The 16,740-nt window shown below is 40.6% G+C and overlaps 1 protein-coding gene across 4 annotated transcripts in view; it reads right to left on the reverse strand.

Annotated features, from left to right (window-relative positions):
- RMDN2 (regulator of microtubule dynamics 2) overlaps positions 1–15,785 on the reverse strand; it is a 139,783-nt gene extending 123,998 nt beyond the window's left edge. For 3 of the 4 annotated variants that reach the window (XM_063648806.1, XM_054475346.2, XM_063648805.1), the window contains exons 1-2: positions 15,385–15,752; positions 11,082–11,549 (exon numbers count right to left, since the gene is read on the reverse strand). In XM_063648806.1, coding sequence (XP_063504876.1) covers positions 11,082–11,533 — 452 coding nt within the window. In that variant the 5' untranslated portion in view covers positions 11,534–11,549; positions 15,385–15,752. Of the gene's footprint in view, positions 1–11,081; positions 11,550–15,384 lie in introns of all 4 variants that reach the window. The other variant, XM_054475347.2, reaches the window with a different exon arrangement.
- Positions 15,786–16,740: the final 955 nt, after the last annotated feature.

Here is a 16,740-nt window from a genome sequence, read left to right on the forward strand (position 1 = left end):
TACGAACCCACCAGAAGGAAGAAACTCCGAACACATCCGAACATCAGAAGGAACAAACTGCAGACGCGCCACCTTAAGAGCTTTAACACTCACCGCGAGGGTCCGCGGCTTCATTCTTGAAGTCAGTGAGACCAAGAACCCACCAATTCCGGACACAATAGGATGGTAACTTGGTACACTTTAAGGAATAATTTAGTAATATATAATAATAATATAGTTAGTCTATAACTCAGGACTTCAAATGTATACTTTCAAGAAATTCTTCCACATATGCCTAAGGAATTATGAAGGAAAGTGTTCAATAAAGCATTGTTTATAAGAACAAAAACATGAGGATTCCCAGGCAAGATGGTCGAATAGAAACAGCTCTGGTCTGCAGCATCTAGCAAGACCAACGCAGAAGGGTGATTTCTGCATTTCCAACTGAGGTACCTGGTGCATCTCACTGGGACAGGTTAGACAGTGGGTGCAGCCTATGGAGGGTGAGGTGAAGCCAGGTGGGGTTTTGCCTCACCCAGAAGTGCAAGGGGTCAGAGAACTCCCTCCCCTAGCCAAGAGGAGCTGTGAGGGACTTGCCATGAGGGACAGAGATATCTGGCCCAGATACTACACTTTTCCCAAGGTCTTCACAACCCACAGACCAGGAGATTCCCTCGGGTACCTACACCACAAGGGCCCAGGGTTTCAAGCACAAAACTGGGTGGCTGTTTGGGCAGATACTGAGCTAGCTACAGGAATTTTTTTTTTTTTTTGGTACCTCAGTGGTACCTGGAACACCAGCGAGACAGAACCATTCACTCCCCTGGAAAGGGGGCTGAAGCCAGGGAGCCAAAGTGGCCGAGCTCAGTGGATCCTACCCCCACAGAGCCCATGAAACTAAGATCCACCGGCTGGAAATTCTCGCTGACAGCACAGCAGTCTGAAGTCAACCTGGGATGCTCCAGCATGGTGGGGGAAGGGGCGTCCACCATTACTGAGGCGTGAGTAGGCAGTTTTCCCCACACGGTGTAAACAAAGCCACCAGGAAGTTCAGACTGAGTGGAGCCCACCGCAGCACTACAAAGCAGCTATAGCCAGACTGCCTCTCTAGATTCTTCCTCTCTGGGCAGGGCATCTCTGAAAGACAGGCGGTAGCCTCAGTCTGGGGCTTACACATAAAACTCCAATTTCCCTGGGACAGAGCACCTGGGGGAAGGTGTGGCTGTGGGCACAGCTTCAGCAGACTTAAATATTCCTGCTTGCCAGCTCTGAAGAGAGCAGTGGATCTCCCAGCACAGTGCTCAATCTCTGCTAAGGGACAGACTGCCTCCTCAAGTGGGTCCCTGATCCCTGTGCCTCCTGACAGGGAGACACCTCCCAGCAGGGGTCAACAGACATCTCACACAGGAGAGCTCCAGTCGACATCTGGCAGGTGCCCCTCTGGGATGAAGCTTCCAGAGGAAGGAGCAGGCAGCAGTCTTTGCTGTTCTGCAGCCTTCACTGGTGATACCCAGGCAAACAGGGTCTAGAGTGGACTCCCAGCAAACTCCAGCAGACCTGCAGAAGAGGAGCCTGACTGTTAGAAGGAAAACTAACAAACAGAAAGCAATAGCATCAACATCAACAAAAAGGAAGACCACGCAAAAACTCCATCAGAAGGTCACCAACAACAAAGATCAAAGGTAAATAAATACACGAAGATGAGGAAAAACCAGTGCCAAAAGGCTGAAAATTCCAAAAACCAGAATGCCTCTTCTCCTCCAAAGGATCGCAACTCCTCACCAGCAAGGGAACAAAACTGGACAGAGAATGAGTTTGATGAATTGACAGAAGTAGGCTTCAGAAGGTGGGTAATAACAAACTCCTCCGAGCTAAAGGAGCAAGCTTTAACCCAATGCAAGGAAACTAAGAACCTTGATAAAAGGTTAGAGAAATTGCTAATGAGAATAACAAGTTTAGAGAAGAACATAAATGACCATGACCTGATGGAGCTGAAAAACACAGCACAAGAACTTCGTGAAGCATACACAAGTATCAATAGCCAAATTGATCAAGTGGAAGAAAGGATATGAGAGATTGAAGATCAACTCAACGAAATAAAGCATGAAGACAAGATTAGAGGAAAAAAGAAGGAAAAGGAACGAACAAAGCCTCCAAGAAACATGGGACTATCTGAAAAGACCAAACCTATGTTTGTTTGGTGTACCTGAAAGTGACAGGGAGAATGGAACCAAGTTGGAAAACACACTTCAGGATACTATCCAGGAGAACTTCCCCAACATAGCAAGACAGGCCAACATTCAAATTCAGGAAATACGGAGAACACCACAAAGCTACTCCTCGAGAAGAGAAACCCCAAAACACATAATTGTCAGATTCACCATGGTTGAAATGAAGGAAAAAATATTAAGGACAGCCAGAGAGAAAGGTCGAGTTACCCACAAAGGGAAGCCCACCAGACTAATAGGAGATCTCTCTGCACAAACTCTACAAGCCAGAAGAGAGTGGGGGTAAATATTTAACATTCTTAAAGAAAAGAATTTTCAACCCAGAACTTCGTATTGAGCCAAACTAAGCTTCATAAGTGAAGGAGAAATAAAATCCTTTACAGACAAGCAAATGCTGAGGGATTTTGTCACCACCAGGCCTGCCTTACAAGAGCTCCTGAAGGAAGCACTAAATATGGAAAGGAAAAACTGGTACCAGACACGGCAAAAACACACTAAAATGTAAAGACCATCCACACTATGAAGAAACTGCATCAACTAATGGGCAAAATAACCAGCTAGCATCATAACGACAGGATCAAATTCACACATAACAATATTAACCTTAAATGTAAATGGGCTAAATGCCCCAATCAAAAGACACAGACTGGAAATTGGATAAAGAGTCAAGACCCATTAGTGTGCTGTATTTAGGAGACCCATCTCACATGCAAAGACACACATATGCTCAAAATAAAGGGATGGAAGAAGATTTACAAAGCAAATGGAAAGCTAAAAAAAGCAGGGGTTGCAATACCAGTCTCTGATAAAACAGACTTTAAACCAACAAAATAAAAAAATCAAGGTCATTACAAATGGTAAGGGGATTAGTGCAACAAGAAGAGCTAACTATTCTAAATATATATGCACCCAATACAGGAGCACCCAGATTCATAAAGCAAGGTCTTAGAGACCTACAAAGAGACTTACACTCCCACACATTAATAGTGGGAGACTTTAAAACCCCATTGTCAATATTAGACAGATGAACGAGACAGAAAATTAACAAGGATATTCAGGACTTGAATTCAGCTCTGGATCAAGAGGACCTAATAGACATCTACAGAACTCTCCACCCCAAATCAACAGAATATACATTCTTCTCAGCACCACATAGCACATATTCAAAAACTGACCACATAATTGGAAGTAATATACTCCTCAGCAAATGTAAAAGAACAGAAATCATAAGTCTCTCAGACCACAGTGCAGTCAAATTAGAACTCAAGATTAAGAAAGTCACTCAAAACTGCACAACTACATGGAAATGGAAAAACGTGCTCCTGAATGACTACTGGGTAAATAACAAAATTAAGGCATAAATAAGTTCTTTGAAACCAATGAGAACAAAGATACAACATAACAGAATCTCTGGGACACAGCTAAAGCAGTGATTAGAGGGAAAAATTTATAGCACTAAATGCCCACAGGAGAAAGCAGAAAAGATCTAAAATTGACACCCTAACATCACAATTAAAAGAACTAGAGCAGCAAGAGCAAACAAATTCAAAACCTAGCAGAAGATGAGAAATAACTAAGATCTGAGCAGAACTGAAGGGGATAGAGACACGAAAAACCCTTCAAAAAATCAATGAATCCAGGAGCTGGTTTTTTGAAAAGATCAACAAAATAGATTGCTAGCCAGATTAATAAAGAAGAAAAGAGAGAAGAATCAAATAGACACAATGAAAAATGATAAAAGGGATGTTACCACTGATCCCACAGAAATACAAACTACCATCAGAGAGTACTATAAACACCTCTATGCAAATAAACTAGAAAATCTATAAGAAATGGATAAATTCCTGGACACATACACCCTCCCAAGACTAAACCAGGAAGAAGTCAAATCCCTGAATAGACCAATAACAAGTTCTGAAATTGAGGCAGTAATTAATAGCCTACCAACCATAAAAAGCCCAGGTCCAGACAGATTCACAGCCGAATTCTACCAGAGGTACAAAGTAGAGCTGGTACCATTCCTTCTGAAACTATTCCAAACAACAGAAAAAGAGGGATTCCTCCCTAACTCATTTTATGAGGCCAGCATTATCCTGATACCAAAGCCTGGCAGAGACACAACAAAAAAAGAAAATTTCAGGCCAATATCCCTGATGAAGATTGATGCAAAAATCCTCAATAAAATACTGGCAAACCAAATCCAGCAGCACATCAAAAAGCTTATCCACCACGATCAAGTTGCCTTCATCCCTGGGATGCAAGTCTGGTTCAACATACACAAATCAGTAAAGGTAATCCATCACATAAACAGAACCAACAACAAAAAACACACGATTATCTCAATAGATGCAGAAAAGGCCTTCAATAAAGGCCTTCAAAACACCCCTTCATGCTAAAAACACTCAATAAACTAGGTATTGATGGAACATATCTGAAAATAATAAAAGCTGTTTATGACAAAACCACAGCCAATATCATATTGAATGGGCAAAAGCTGTAAGCATTTCCTTTGAAAACCAACATAAGACAATGATGCCCTCTCTCACCACTCCTATTCAACATAGCACTGGAAGTTCTGGCCAGAGCAATCAGGAAAGAGAAAGAAATAAAGGGTATTCAAATATGAAGAGAGGAAGTCAAATTATCTCTGTTTGCAGATGACATGATTGTATATTTAGAAAACCTCATCGTCTCAGCCCCAAATCTCCTTAAGCTGATAAGCAACTTCAGCAAAGTCTCAGGATACAAAGTCATTGTGCAAAAATTCCAAGCATTCCTACAAACCAATAATAGAGAGTCAAATCACGAGCAAACTCCCATTCATAATTGCTACAGATAGAATAAAATACCTAGGAATACAACTTACAAGGGATGTGAAGGACCTCTTCAAGGAGAATTACAAACCACTGCTCAAAGAAACAAGAGAGGACACAAACAAATGGAAAAACATTCCATGCTCATGGATAGGAAGAATCAATGTTGTGAAAATGGCCATACTCCTCAAAGTAATTTACAGATTCAATGCTATTCCCATGAAGCTACCATTGACTTTCTCCACAGAATTAGAAAAAAACTACTTTAAATTTCATATGGAACCAAAAAGGAACCTGTATAGCCAAGACAATCCTAAGCAAAAAGAACCAAGCTGAAGGCATCATGTTACCTGACTTCAAACTATACTACAGTAACGAAAACAGCATGGTACTGGTACCAAAACAGATATATAGACCAATGGAACAGAACAGAGGCTTCAGAAATAACACCACACATCTACTACCATCTGATCTTTGACAAACACGACAAAAACAGCAATAGGGAAAAGATTCCCTATTTAATAAATGGTGTTGGGAAAACTGGCTAGCCATACGCAAAAAAAAAACTGAAACTGGACCCCTTCCTTATACCTGATACAAAAAATTAACTCAAGATGGATTGGATTAAGGACTTAAGCGTAAGACCTAAAAACCATAAAAACCCTAGAAGAAAACCTAGGCAATATCATTCAGGACACAGGCATGGGCAAAGACTTCATGACTAAAACACCAAAAGCAATTGCAACAAAAGCCAAAATTGACAAATGGGATCTAATTAAACTAAAGAGCTCCTGCACAGCAAAAGAAAGTATCATCAGAGTGAACAGGCACCCTACAGAATGGGAGAAAATTTTTGCAATCTATCTGTCTGACAAAGGGCTAATATTAAGTATCTACAAAGAACTTATACAAATTTACAAGAAAAAAGCAAACAACCCCATCAGAAAGTGGGCAAAGGATATAAACAGACACTTTTCAAAAGAAGACATTTATGTGGCCAACAAATATATGAAAAAAAGCTCATCATCACTGTTCATTAGAGAAGTGCAAATCAAAACCACAATGAGATATCATCTTACACCAGTTAGAATGGTGATCATTAAAATGTCAGGAAACAACAGATGTTGGAGAGGATGTGGAGAAACAGGAACGCTTTTACACTGTTGGTGGGAGTGTAAATTAGTTTAACCATTTTGGAAGACAGTGTGGCAAGTCCTCAAGGATCTAGAACTAGAAATACCATTTGACCCAGCAATCCCATTACTGGGTATATACCCAAAGGATTATAAAGCATTCTACTATAAAGACACATGCACACGTATGTTTACTGCAGCACTATTCACAATAGCAAAGACTTGGAACCAACTGAAATGCCCATCAATTATAGACTGGATAAAGAAAATGTGGCACATACACACTATGGAATACTATGCAGCCATAAAAAAGAATGAATTCATGTCCTTTGCAGGGACACGGATGAAGCTGGAAACCATCATTCTCAGCAAACTAACACAGGAACAGAAAACCAAACACTGCATGTTCTCACTCAGAAGTGGGAGTTGAACAATGAGAACACATGGACACAGGGAGGGGATCATCACACACCGGGGCCTGTCAGCAGGTGGAGAGCATGGGGAGGGGTAGCATTAGGACAAACACCTAACATAGATGACGGGTTGATAGGTGTAGCAAACAACCATGGCACATGTCTACCTATGTAACAAACCTGCACGTTCTGCACATGTATTCCAGAACTTAAAATTAATAAAAGAAAAAAGGAGCAAAAACATGATAACCTAAACATCCATCAATAGGGAAATAAATTAAGGTATATTCATTCAAAGGAATGCAGCACAGCACTTAGAAAGAATGAAATAATTTTATACATATACATATCAATATGAAAAAAACTCAAAAAAATTTATTGCAAAGCATGTTACAAAATGTGTGTGCCATATAATGACATGTATGTAAATTTTAAGAACAAAAGACCATTTATGTCTTGTTTATATAAAAGTGCACATGCAGGAGAAACATTAACACTTTCAAAGGAAGAATGCACACCAACTTCAAGATAATAGTTTCCCTGACAGAAAGGAGTAGAGAGGGTACTTCAATTATATATGTGATGTTTCATTTTTCAAAAGATCAGAAGTAGAAAACAACTTTGTTTTGCAAATTTAGACAACTATAACAGCAAGGCATATAAATCAGCACACAATGAGCTTCGGAATCTCTGTTTATCTCCATGCTTTGAACAACTGAAGTTCCACATTAAAACTGACTTGACAGGAACAAATAATGGTAAGAGTAAAAACACAAATGAACAAAAACCACTGTCTATATTTTTGGCTTATGAAAGTGAAAGTTAAGAATTTCAAATAAAACCTCACAAATCTGTATCTGTCTGTGGTCTTACTTTCATCATCATTCTCTATTATTTACGAAGTAATATTATCTAAGGCAATATATACTATGCCTGATATTATGCTGGTATTCTGGGAGTGGATTCATGGGGTTTTGTGTTGTTTTCGAATAATCAGTACTGTTTCTGTTGATACTATATGAGGGTATCATATGAACCTAACAGTAAATGAAAATATCTAGGGCAAGAAAAAAAGAAAAAAGACCCATATGGTCACTATACAACCCTGAGTCTAATTTTGAAACTCATCTATTCTTTCTAAAGCCCACAGTGAACTGAAAGAATAATGAATTTGTTACTTTCAAGTGGAATAAAAGTTAACTTTTTAAAAAGATGTTTCTAAAGCTTCATATAATATTGTAATTCAAATAATAGTTTTAGACCCATAGAGTGATAGAGCAACATAAGTCAAATATGACAAAGAGAAGTAGGAAGCTTAAAAAATAAAAGGAACTGAAAAGTTTTCAGAAATAACTTAAAATTGAAACTGAAAACATCAGTGTGAACTAGTGACCTTAAGAGTATATTTTTTTACTGTGTCCTGAAAGGGACCCAACCAGCCTCTGATATCATCCTCCCTAAAAAGAGTACTCCCCCCATATACCCAGCTTTTGGGGTCGAATACTATTCTTACTGAAAGAAACTGATGCTGCCACAGCATAGCTGATTCTGCCTTGGAGTGACAAAAAAATAAAAAATAAAAAATAAATAACAGTAAAAACATGTGATTACCAAAAAGCAAAGATGCTTTCCAAAATGTTAACACTAGTGCTAAAAAGGACACAGACACAAACTTAACAGACCCCTCTGAGGGCCACCTTATGAGAATTTGAGCATTGTTCATCACCACCATACCCAGCAGAAAATCAGCTGAGCCCCAGAAAAGGCGTAAGTGCATAGGTCCATAATACTTGTGTACTAAGAGACAGAATACAAGAGATTCTAATAACCATTACAGAAAATATGTTCCACTGATCTACCCAAATTCCATGAGTCCTCCACTCAAGTTTTTGTCAACAACTAAGGATATAATTAGATATTTTTCCTTTCTTGTGTGAAACAAGTAGTATTAGAAAATTGTGGCTGATATCCATTTTTTGAAAAGAAGTAAAAATCTTCAGGTACCTATTGCAAAAGAGAAATGTTACATACGGAACATGTAACTGTCACTCAATATTTTAATTTTTGCTATCAAGGACACTTGTGTATGAAGAGCACATCCCACCTTAAAAATGGGAAAGAGGGGATGACTCTTCCTCCCCATGGCCAGTCTTCAGTCCCACAGGAGATTATAAAAGGACAGGCAGTCTAAAATTTACACAAATATACTTTACAAAAACCTTGTTTTTGAAAAATATTTTATTTATTTAAAAAGTTAGTTTCTACATACTTATTTAGAAATATTTCACATCTAAATTTTTTTGTATCTTATTCCTTTCTCAAAAAAATCCAAATTGTTTGCTTTTGTTTATTTTTCTAAAGGAGAGCTAAACAGGAAAAAGCTTCTCCCCTTTTTACTGAGTGCCATTTGCTGTAGTCCAAGGCACTGGGGATGTATTGCATCTACTCTAGTATTTTATTGCTAACGAAGGCACCCAGGATCAAGCAAGAGGAGGGAATGTCTCTCCTGACATCAATCTTAAAGTTTTGACATGTCTAGTTTTTCCAACTAGCTGTACGTTACTGTCATTCATAAATTTCACAAATCCTTCTTGAACCCACATAAAAAATCTGTGCCTACACCATTACTTGAAATTCATTAAGTCCCATAATTATCTTTTTACTTGTCCTAAATGAATCCTAAACTTATCAAAGTTTGCCTCTTTTTCCAGAATTTTAGAACATCTTGAATAAGCCTATGCTCAACTTAACCAGTGTCCTTTTAGATTGAAGGCCATTCACCCTTTTGGTCTACACTCCTTTACAGAACTGCCATTTTTCCTCTCAGTCTAGCAGACCTTCTCTGGTTAGTCCCTAGTTCCATTAGGTCTCTTCTAAGATGCAACTGCCAAAACTGCACACAGGACACATGATGAGGAAATACCACAGATTTACATACAGGTAGGATAACGACCTGGTTTGTCTTTGATAACTCTCAATGATGCTCAATGCTACATTGGGATTTTTGTCATTATTAGAGTACTAAGCTGCTGTTTTCTACATCCATAATAAATAACTACTAGGTCTCTTTTCTGAGTCACAGAAATTTTTTAGATCTTCCTACATTTGTAAATGAACTAGAACAATGACTCTCAATAATTTTCAAACAGGGCAGAGCCACAAATGATAGCTCTAGGAAGATCTAAAAAATTTGTGTTCTTGAACAACAAAAAGTTGTTGACTGGTTTTAAAACAGGGAAGGGAAATATTCAGAAGGAACCTAAAATAATCTTAAATCATTTGAAACTGTGACTCAGAAAAGAGACCTAGTCGGCAGGTGGGTGGGTAGCAGCGCTGGGCCTGTGTCTTGACCCTGGAGGGAGTCTGCTCCTGCCGCCCTCTGCCCTGCCAGAGACAGACCCATGCACTGCCTGCCCACCATGCCCCTTTGTCCCCATGTCAGGCGGAGGCGGAAGGCCCACCGTGCCACAGGCTGGGCACCAGCCTTAACCTTCAATCTGCTAGCACCTCCTCCCTTTCCCCGAGGCAGCACATCTGGCTCACTCTCCCCTCCGTCTCTAGAGTCCACCAGGGAAGGCCCTCATCCCCTGCCGCTACTTCTCTGGGGAATGTGGGTTCCATCCAGGGTTGGGGGCCTCTCTGCTCACCCACTCTGCACCCAGGATCCTAGTCCCCTGCCCTCTGGCACAGCTGCTTCCTGCAAGAAAGTAAGTCTTTGGTCTCCCTGAGAAGCCATGTCCCTCGTGCTGTCTCTTGCCTGTCCCACCTGTGCCCTGCCCTCCAGCTTGTATTTAAGTCCCTGGGCTGCCCCTTGGGGTGCCCCCTGCTGCCAGGTTCCCCTCTGGTGTCATGTCAGGCATTTTGCAAGGAAAAGCCACTTGGGGAAGGATGGAAAAGGACAAAAAAAATTAATAAATTTCCATTGGCCCTCGGGTGAGCTGAGGGTTTTTGCAAGGAAAAAAAAAAAAAAGAAGAGAGACCTAGTCACTGGATTAACCCATGCAAAGATGAGACAGAGTCACCTATATACTCTCAAGTCTTTTTTGACCTGCACTAAAATTCAGTAGCCAGTAGCCCAAGTGGCTATTTAAATTTAATTACAATTACATAAAATTACAACTTCAATGACATAAAAGAAAAATTCAGTTCCTCAGTTGCATTAGCCACATTTCATGTGCTTTGTGGCCAGAGGGGGCTAGTGGCTACCACATTGGGCAGCACAGACTTGGACCATTTCCATCACTGCAGAAAGTTCTTCTGAACAGGAGTAGTCTAGAGAATTCTCATAGAAGGAGTCACAGAGTGGCTACATTAAAACAGTAGGTTATACACTTTGGCAAGTAATTACTGCCTTCCTCAATATTCACATAATACCACCTGAATCTAAGTCAAAATATCACTCCTTTTCATTTTATGTGAGCAGCAGAATATATGACTGGAACCCATAATGAAAATACCTAAATAATAGTAATAATGATAATAATTCAACATGGGAAATATCTTAAAGAAACTTACCCTCCTTCACTTTCTGCTTCCTCTGAACTATTACTTGTTGCTGAACTTTGAATTGTGGGGAGTCTTCTTTTTCTCGCTCTGTGCTGAGGGCTTATCTTATGAACAGTTATTTTAACTCCAAGTTCATCTTGTATATATTCCTCCAGCTTTGGAATAGCTTCTTTAAGAAATCTGATTTCCTCTTTGAGTTCTTCCATGTTTGTCAGTAATTCATTTAACTTCTCCAGTATCTGAAGTTGCCTTTCTTGAAAGATTACTGTTGTTCCTTGGTCATCATGTATTTCATCTTGCAAAGTTATTGAATTAAATGTATTACCCAGAGAAAGAAATTCAGGTAACTTCATTGCTATCCCTGGTTTACGGACCTTGTGGTACCACAAGAGCAGCAAGCTGATTCCAGCAGTGCCCACCATGATGCCAAGTATCAGCTCTTTGTTTGTGGAATAAGGCATTTCTTGGTTTTTGTTTCTAAAATTAAAAACATAAATGTAAATGAATGTTGTTTATGTCTTTGTCCAAGACAAAAATATAGGTGCTTTTTCAATCAACAAAAGCCAAGTTTACATCATAGGATTTATAAAAAGTAGGACAATAGCCCAAAGGATGGGGAAAGGACAAATGGAAGTATACTGTTGTAAGAATCTTAGATTACAATGAAGAATTATCATATTAAGTTAAAGATGCATAGCTGTAAACCCTAGAATAACCACTAACAAACAAACAAACAAGAAAACCCCAGGTAATACATAACAAGACAATAATAGAGATAAAAATGGAACACTAAAGATACTCACTTGGTCCAAAAGAAGGCAGGAAAAGGAGACAAAAGAACAGATGGGCAAATAGAAAACAAATAGAAGAGAAACTACGCCATTATTAAGTGGGAAAATGGTGCCAAAAGATCAAGAAATAACAGTTTTTGTTTGCCAACAGAAAAGACCCCATAAAAAGAAAAGAAAAATTGATGAAGTAGACATATAGAAAACTGCATAGCAATAAATTTGAGAAGGCAAAGGAGGTGGGCTCTATCGCACAAGTACAAGAATTGACCTTTGATGGGAACATAAACCATTCATTCATAGTCATAAAAGGCAGATTATGTGAGCAGAGATTTAGGTAGGTGGGTAGATGCAGTGGTGGGAGGTTATGCAAGCTCTCTTTGATTGCTTCACTGTTCTAAGTGAGATAGGAAGCAAAGTAAATAGCTGGGAGTGTGAATTGGGGAAAAAATATCAGTAAGATGAAAATTCTGAATTAGGTTGTATACCCGAAATTCACCATCCTCTGCTTTATATCCTATGATTCCACATATTCTACCAAGCATTGTTTCTTACACTTTAAATAGCCAACGAAATGTAATGTTTCAAATGCTTCCTTGGTGGTCTACTGGTTAGGATTTCTGGGCTCACAAATGCCCTATGGAAGAGGGTCTGAGAGAACAAGCAGCCATAATCTATTTCTGAAAAGCCTGCTTAAAATAAGAACGTCTTTGGATTCCTATTTCATTAGAGTATATGCCTGGAACACAGAAAGTATCCTGTTTGGATGTTCTACACTTCATTACAGGCCTAAGTGTCAATGAGAAGGACTGATTTTAAAATAATCTTCCAGAAATTACCTCAGGTGTTAGTGAATATTATATCCAACAGATTTAAGAATCCCTTCTTTTAAACCAAAGATTCCAGAGAAAGCCTTGGTACTTAATCTGGCCTGCTTTACCTCACAGAAATTTGCCTGGAATTAACTTAAAAAAATTTTTTTTTCACCTAGTTGGTATAACTGGGAACTATAAGTCTAAACATCTGCCCACTCCCAGCTCATCCAGAAGACATGCCAGCAACAGATTCCGATCAGTTTGTAACTTCAGCTGAAATTGTAGCTAATTATTGCTAGATGTGTAAATGTATTTCTACAAAAAAATTGTATCACAAAACTAAATTATCTTGAAAGCTTATTGCAAAAAGATAAGTCACTCTATGCCCATTAATTACAACTGCATTCCAGCTAATATTCACACATCAAGTTTAATCGTCTTTATTTTTGTCAATAAAATTATTAAGGTAGGATGTCCATTTGCTGATATAGAGGCCTATTAAAGGGAATCTTCCTATTCTGATTGCTTTCTTTTGCCCATACCTTGGAATTTTACATTAAGAAATATAGCCTAGTTTGAAAATATTTTCATTTAATAAGCAAATAAATAGAAGTAAAAATCTGCCTAGGAAGGAGAACTTATTCTTGAGACAGGACCAGGTTTCAGCAGGTGGGAAAGTCTTATTTTGCTTGGCCCTTTCTTTAGGAACTGCACCAATTCCAAATCATCTCTTCCATGCAGGTCCTACTATTATTTTGCAGATAAGTGAACTGAGGCACACAGGTGTCAAGTCACTTACCCAGTGATCACCCAACTAGGAAGTGAAAACTGTCACCTTTGACACCCTGTTCCTAACTCATGGATGCACCCACAACATGTGGGAGATTTGGAAAGCATCAACAAGGAGGTGAAGGAGAGTACTGACTGAACAGAGATGCTCAGAGCTGAAATATTATTTCAGAACCACAAAAATTAACTCGAAAAAAATAGAATCAATGGAGCTGATATGTTTTAAACAAACACAATTAAAGACTAATAGTTCAAGCTATGTTTGAGTTTTATAACAGCATAAAACAAATGTGCTTCAACGGATAATTTGAAAAATGACACATTAAAAATAATGTACAAAATACATCAGAATACTTGCTTGCCTTCAGAATAATTTCAAAGGTTGTATGAAGTCATTTACACAGCTTTTTTTTTGAGAGTCTAGCTCTGTCACCTAGGCTGGAGTGCAGTGGTACAATCACTGCTCACCGTAGCCTCGACCACTTGGGCTCAAGTCATCCTCCTGCCTCAGCCTCCCTAGTAGCTAGGACCACAAGCGTGGGCAACCACGTCCGGCTAATTTTTACATTACTTGTAGAGAGTGAGTCTCCCTATGTTGCTAGGCTGGTCCCGAACTCCTGGGCCCAAGCAATCCTGCCTCCACCTCTCAAAGTGCTGGGATAAGCAGCATGGGCCACCGCCTCCAGCCTTGTTAGCTTTCATCCTTCTAATTATGTTAATAGTATACACTTGTAGTATAAAAATATAGTAATTAAAAACTTTACCAGATTTTAGAACTCTAATATTTTAATAATCAGATAAGTATTACGTTACGTTTCAATTTGTAAGGTGCTAGTAAATAACAATGGAAAATGACATTTTAATATAGATTATGGCACTTAATGTGTATTATTGTGTAATATTAAAGGTTGAGATGAGAATCAAGTATTCTAAAATGACATCAAAATGTTGACTCTAAAGAAAATAGAATATGAAATGTTTTCTGAAGAAATGTCTGAAGAAATATTTCATTTCCATGTTCTAGTTTTATTTAAAATTAATTTTTTGATGTAGAAATTATGCTTTACTAAATTATAATGCTTTCACCATAAATCTAGCATATATATTCATTTACTTCATCAGCAGACTCTTAGAGAAGAAAAATATAAAATGCTTAACTCTAATAAACTCGGGGAAGGTATGAAAAATTTTGCAAGGATAAAGAGACATTACAAAAAAGCTCGAGGTTTAAGTTTCCTAAGAGAATTGCACTGAGACCTTGAACTAGTGATCAGATTTCCTACAGCGTCCTGGAAAACCTGGTACTTTCGAAGTGAATTCTATTGTTCATTTCATCAGGTTTTCATGGTTTTTTTGTATTTTATAATTTATTTTAAATTTAGGGCTCCCAGGTGTTTGCCTTATTCCCCTATGTTGGCAGCACTGATAATCTGGCCTTCGTTTTTGTGTGAAATAGGCACAGACGGAGTCTGAAAGCAAAAAAACCCCCACACAAACAAAAACAAAATGTTTGCGCAAGGCTGAAAGGTTAAGATCCCATGAGCCCAGGCGAGAGCCCAGCAAGTGTCTCTGTTGAAATTCTTTGGGGTTTGCAGGGACCAGCCGGGCCGAGACAGCAAACTGCCTGCTCTCCACGCACCCCAGAAGGGGCAGCGTGCGAGGAAACACCGGCGACCTCCGGGTCTAGGGCTTCCGTGGCGCAGGGTCAGCGAGGGATGAACCCGGGAAGCCATTACGTGCCGCTGCTCCAGCCCCGGGAACGCAGAGCAGCGCTGACTGGCGGGCTCAAGCTTCGGCGGGGACACACCGACCCGGAAGTGCAGTCATCCCCACGGCAAGTATTTCCGCTTCCCTCCGCAAGTCCCCGGCCCGGTCCGGCCCCCAGCGGCTGAGCTGCCCCCTCCCAGACTGCGCACGCACCTGTGTTCACTGCGCCGGCCTTTCAGCGGTCGGAGAGCGGAGACCAGGACTTGCTGGCGGGCAGCGGCGGGCGGACAGTAGCCCCGGAGCCCGCGGGTCCTAAGGTCCCGCGCTGCGGCCGTCGCGTCCTGACCCAGATAGCGGAGGCGCCGGGGGAGGAGCCCGCGGCCGCTCGGCCCCCCGCTCCCGCCCCCTCTCGTGGTGGGTTCAACTCTACCGGGACTGGCGCTGGGTGCACCTTTTGCAAAATAAAATTGCACGCCGCGGGTCGCCTGGCTCGCGCCGGACCGTGTGTCTCGGCCGTCGCCTCCCTTCGAAGCCGGTTGGCCCCTTTTCCCCTGCCTGGGTTCTGGGCCTCCGTGCTAGCGCCAGTGCGTTCCCTCTCGCGTTGCTGCCACTCCGCACGCCCACCCCCAGCTCGCTTCGTTCCGGCTCTCAAACCCACTCCCTCTCCCCTAGATAACCCTTTTTCTGTGCCCTTTCTAGGCACAACCTTGCACTTTACTCCTCAAGACTGAGTTAAAGGCAGACGCCTTGCAGTAATTACTGATATCCGCAGCCCCGTGTTCATAGCTTTAACTCACGTTTTCTTTTAATGAGCAATTTTGACAGCCTCTTCCTTCTCCCCGCCATTCCGAGTTGCCTTTAGATGAAAGCCGCTGTTTTTTCAGATGCCTGACATTTCAGGTTTTACCCAGCTTTCTGTGTTGTATAATGAAACTAATTCTGCTAAATACGTTCTTAAAAACTGGGCCGGGCGCGGTGGGTCACGCCTGTAATCCCAGCACTTTGGGAGGCTGAGGCAGGCGGATCACCTGAGGTCAGGAGTTCGAGACCAGCATGGCCAACATGGCGAAACCCCTGTCTCTACTAAAAGTACAAAAAATTAGCCGGGCGTGGTGGTGGATGCCTGTAATCCCAGCTACTCGGGAGGATGAGGCAGGAGAATCGTTTGAACCCGGAGGCAGAGGTTGCAGTGAGGCGAGATCGCGCCACCGCACTCCAGCCTGGGTGATAGAGTGTCTCAAAAACAAAAACAAAACAGTACATACACCGCTTCTGTATTGTCCTCACCTTGAGTATTACTGCCTTAAGCTTAGGTTTGCATAACATTAATCTCTAAACTTCCCACCAATGTATTGAGCAGAATTAAAAATGGGTACACTCTTTCTTAAAACAGCAACAGCAGACGACATCCATAAAGCCATGAAGAATCCAGAAAGCTTGTTTTGCAATCCATATACTACTGTTTACAGATAGGGATTCAGGAATTCTATAGGCTCCTTAAGATGATTTTTTGAGCTTCACGCAAGCCGCATTGAAGAATAAGTAAGCCTGGCTATGGTCATTTTATTA

This window comes from Pongo pygmaeus, chromosome 12 (assembly GCF_028885625.2).
Source record: "Pongo pygmaeus isolate AG05252 chromosome 12, NHGRI_mPonPyg2-v2.0_pri, whole genome shotgun sequence".
NCBI lineage: Eukaryota > Metazoa > Chordata > Mammalia > Primates > Hominidae > Pongo > Pongo pygmaeus.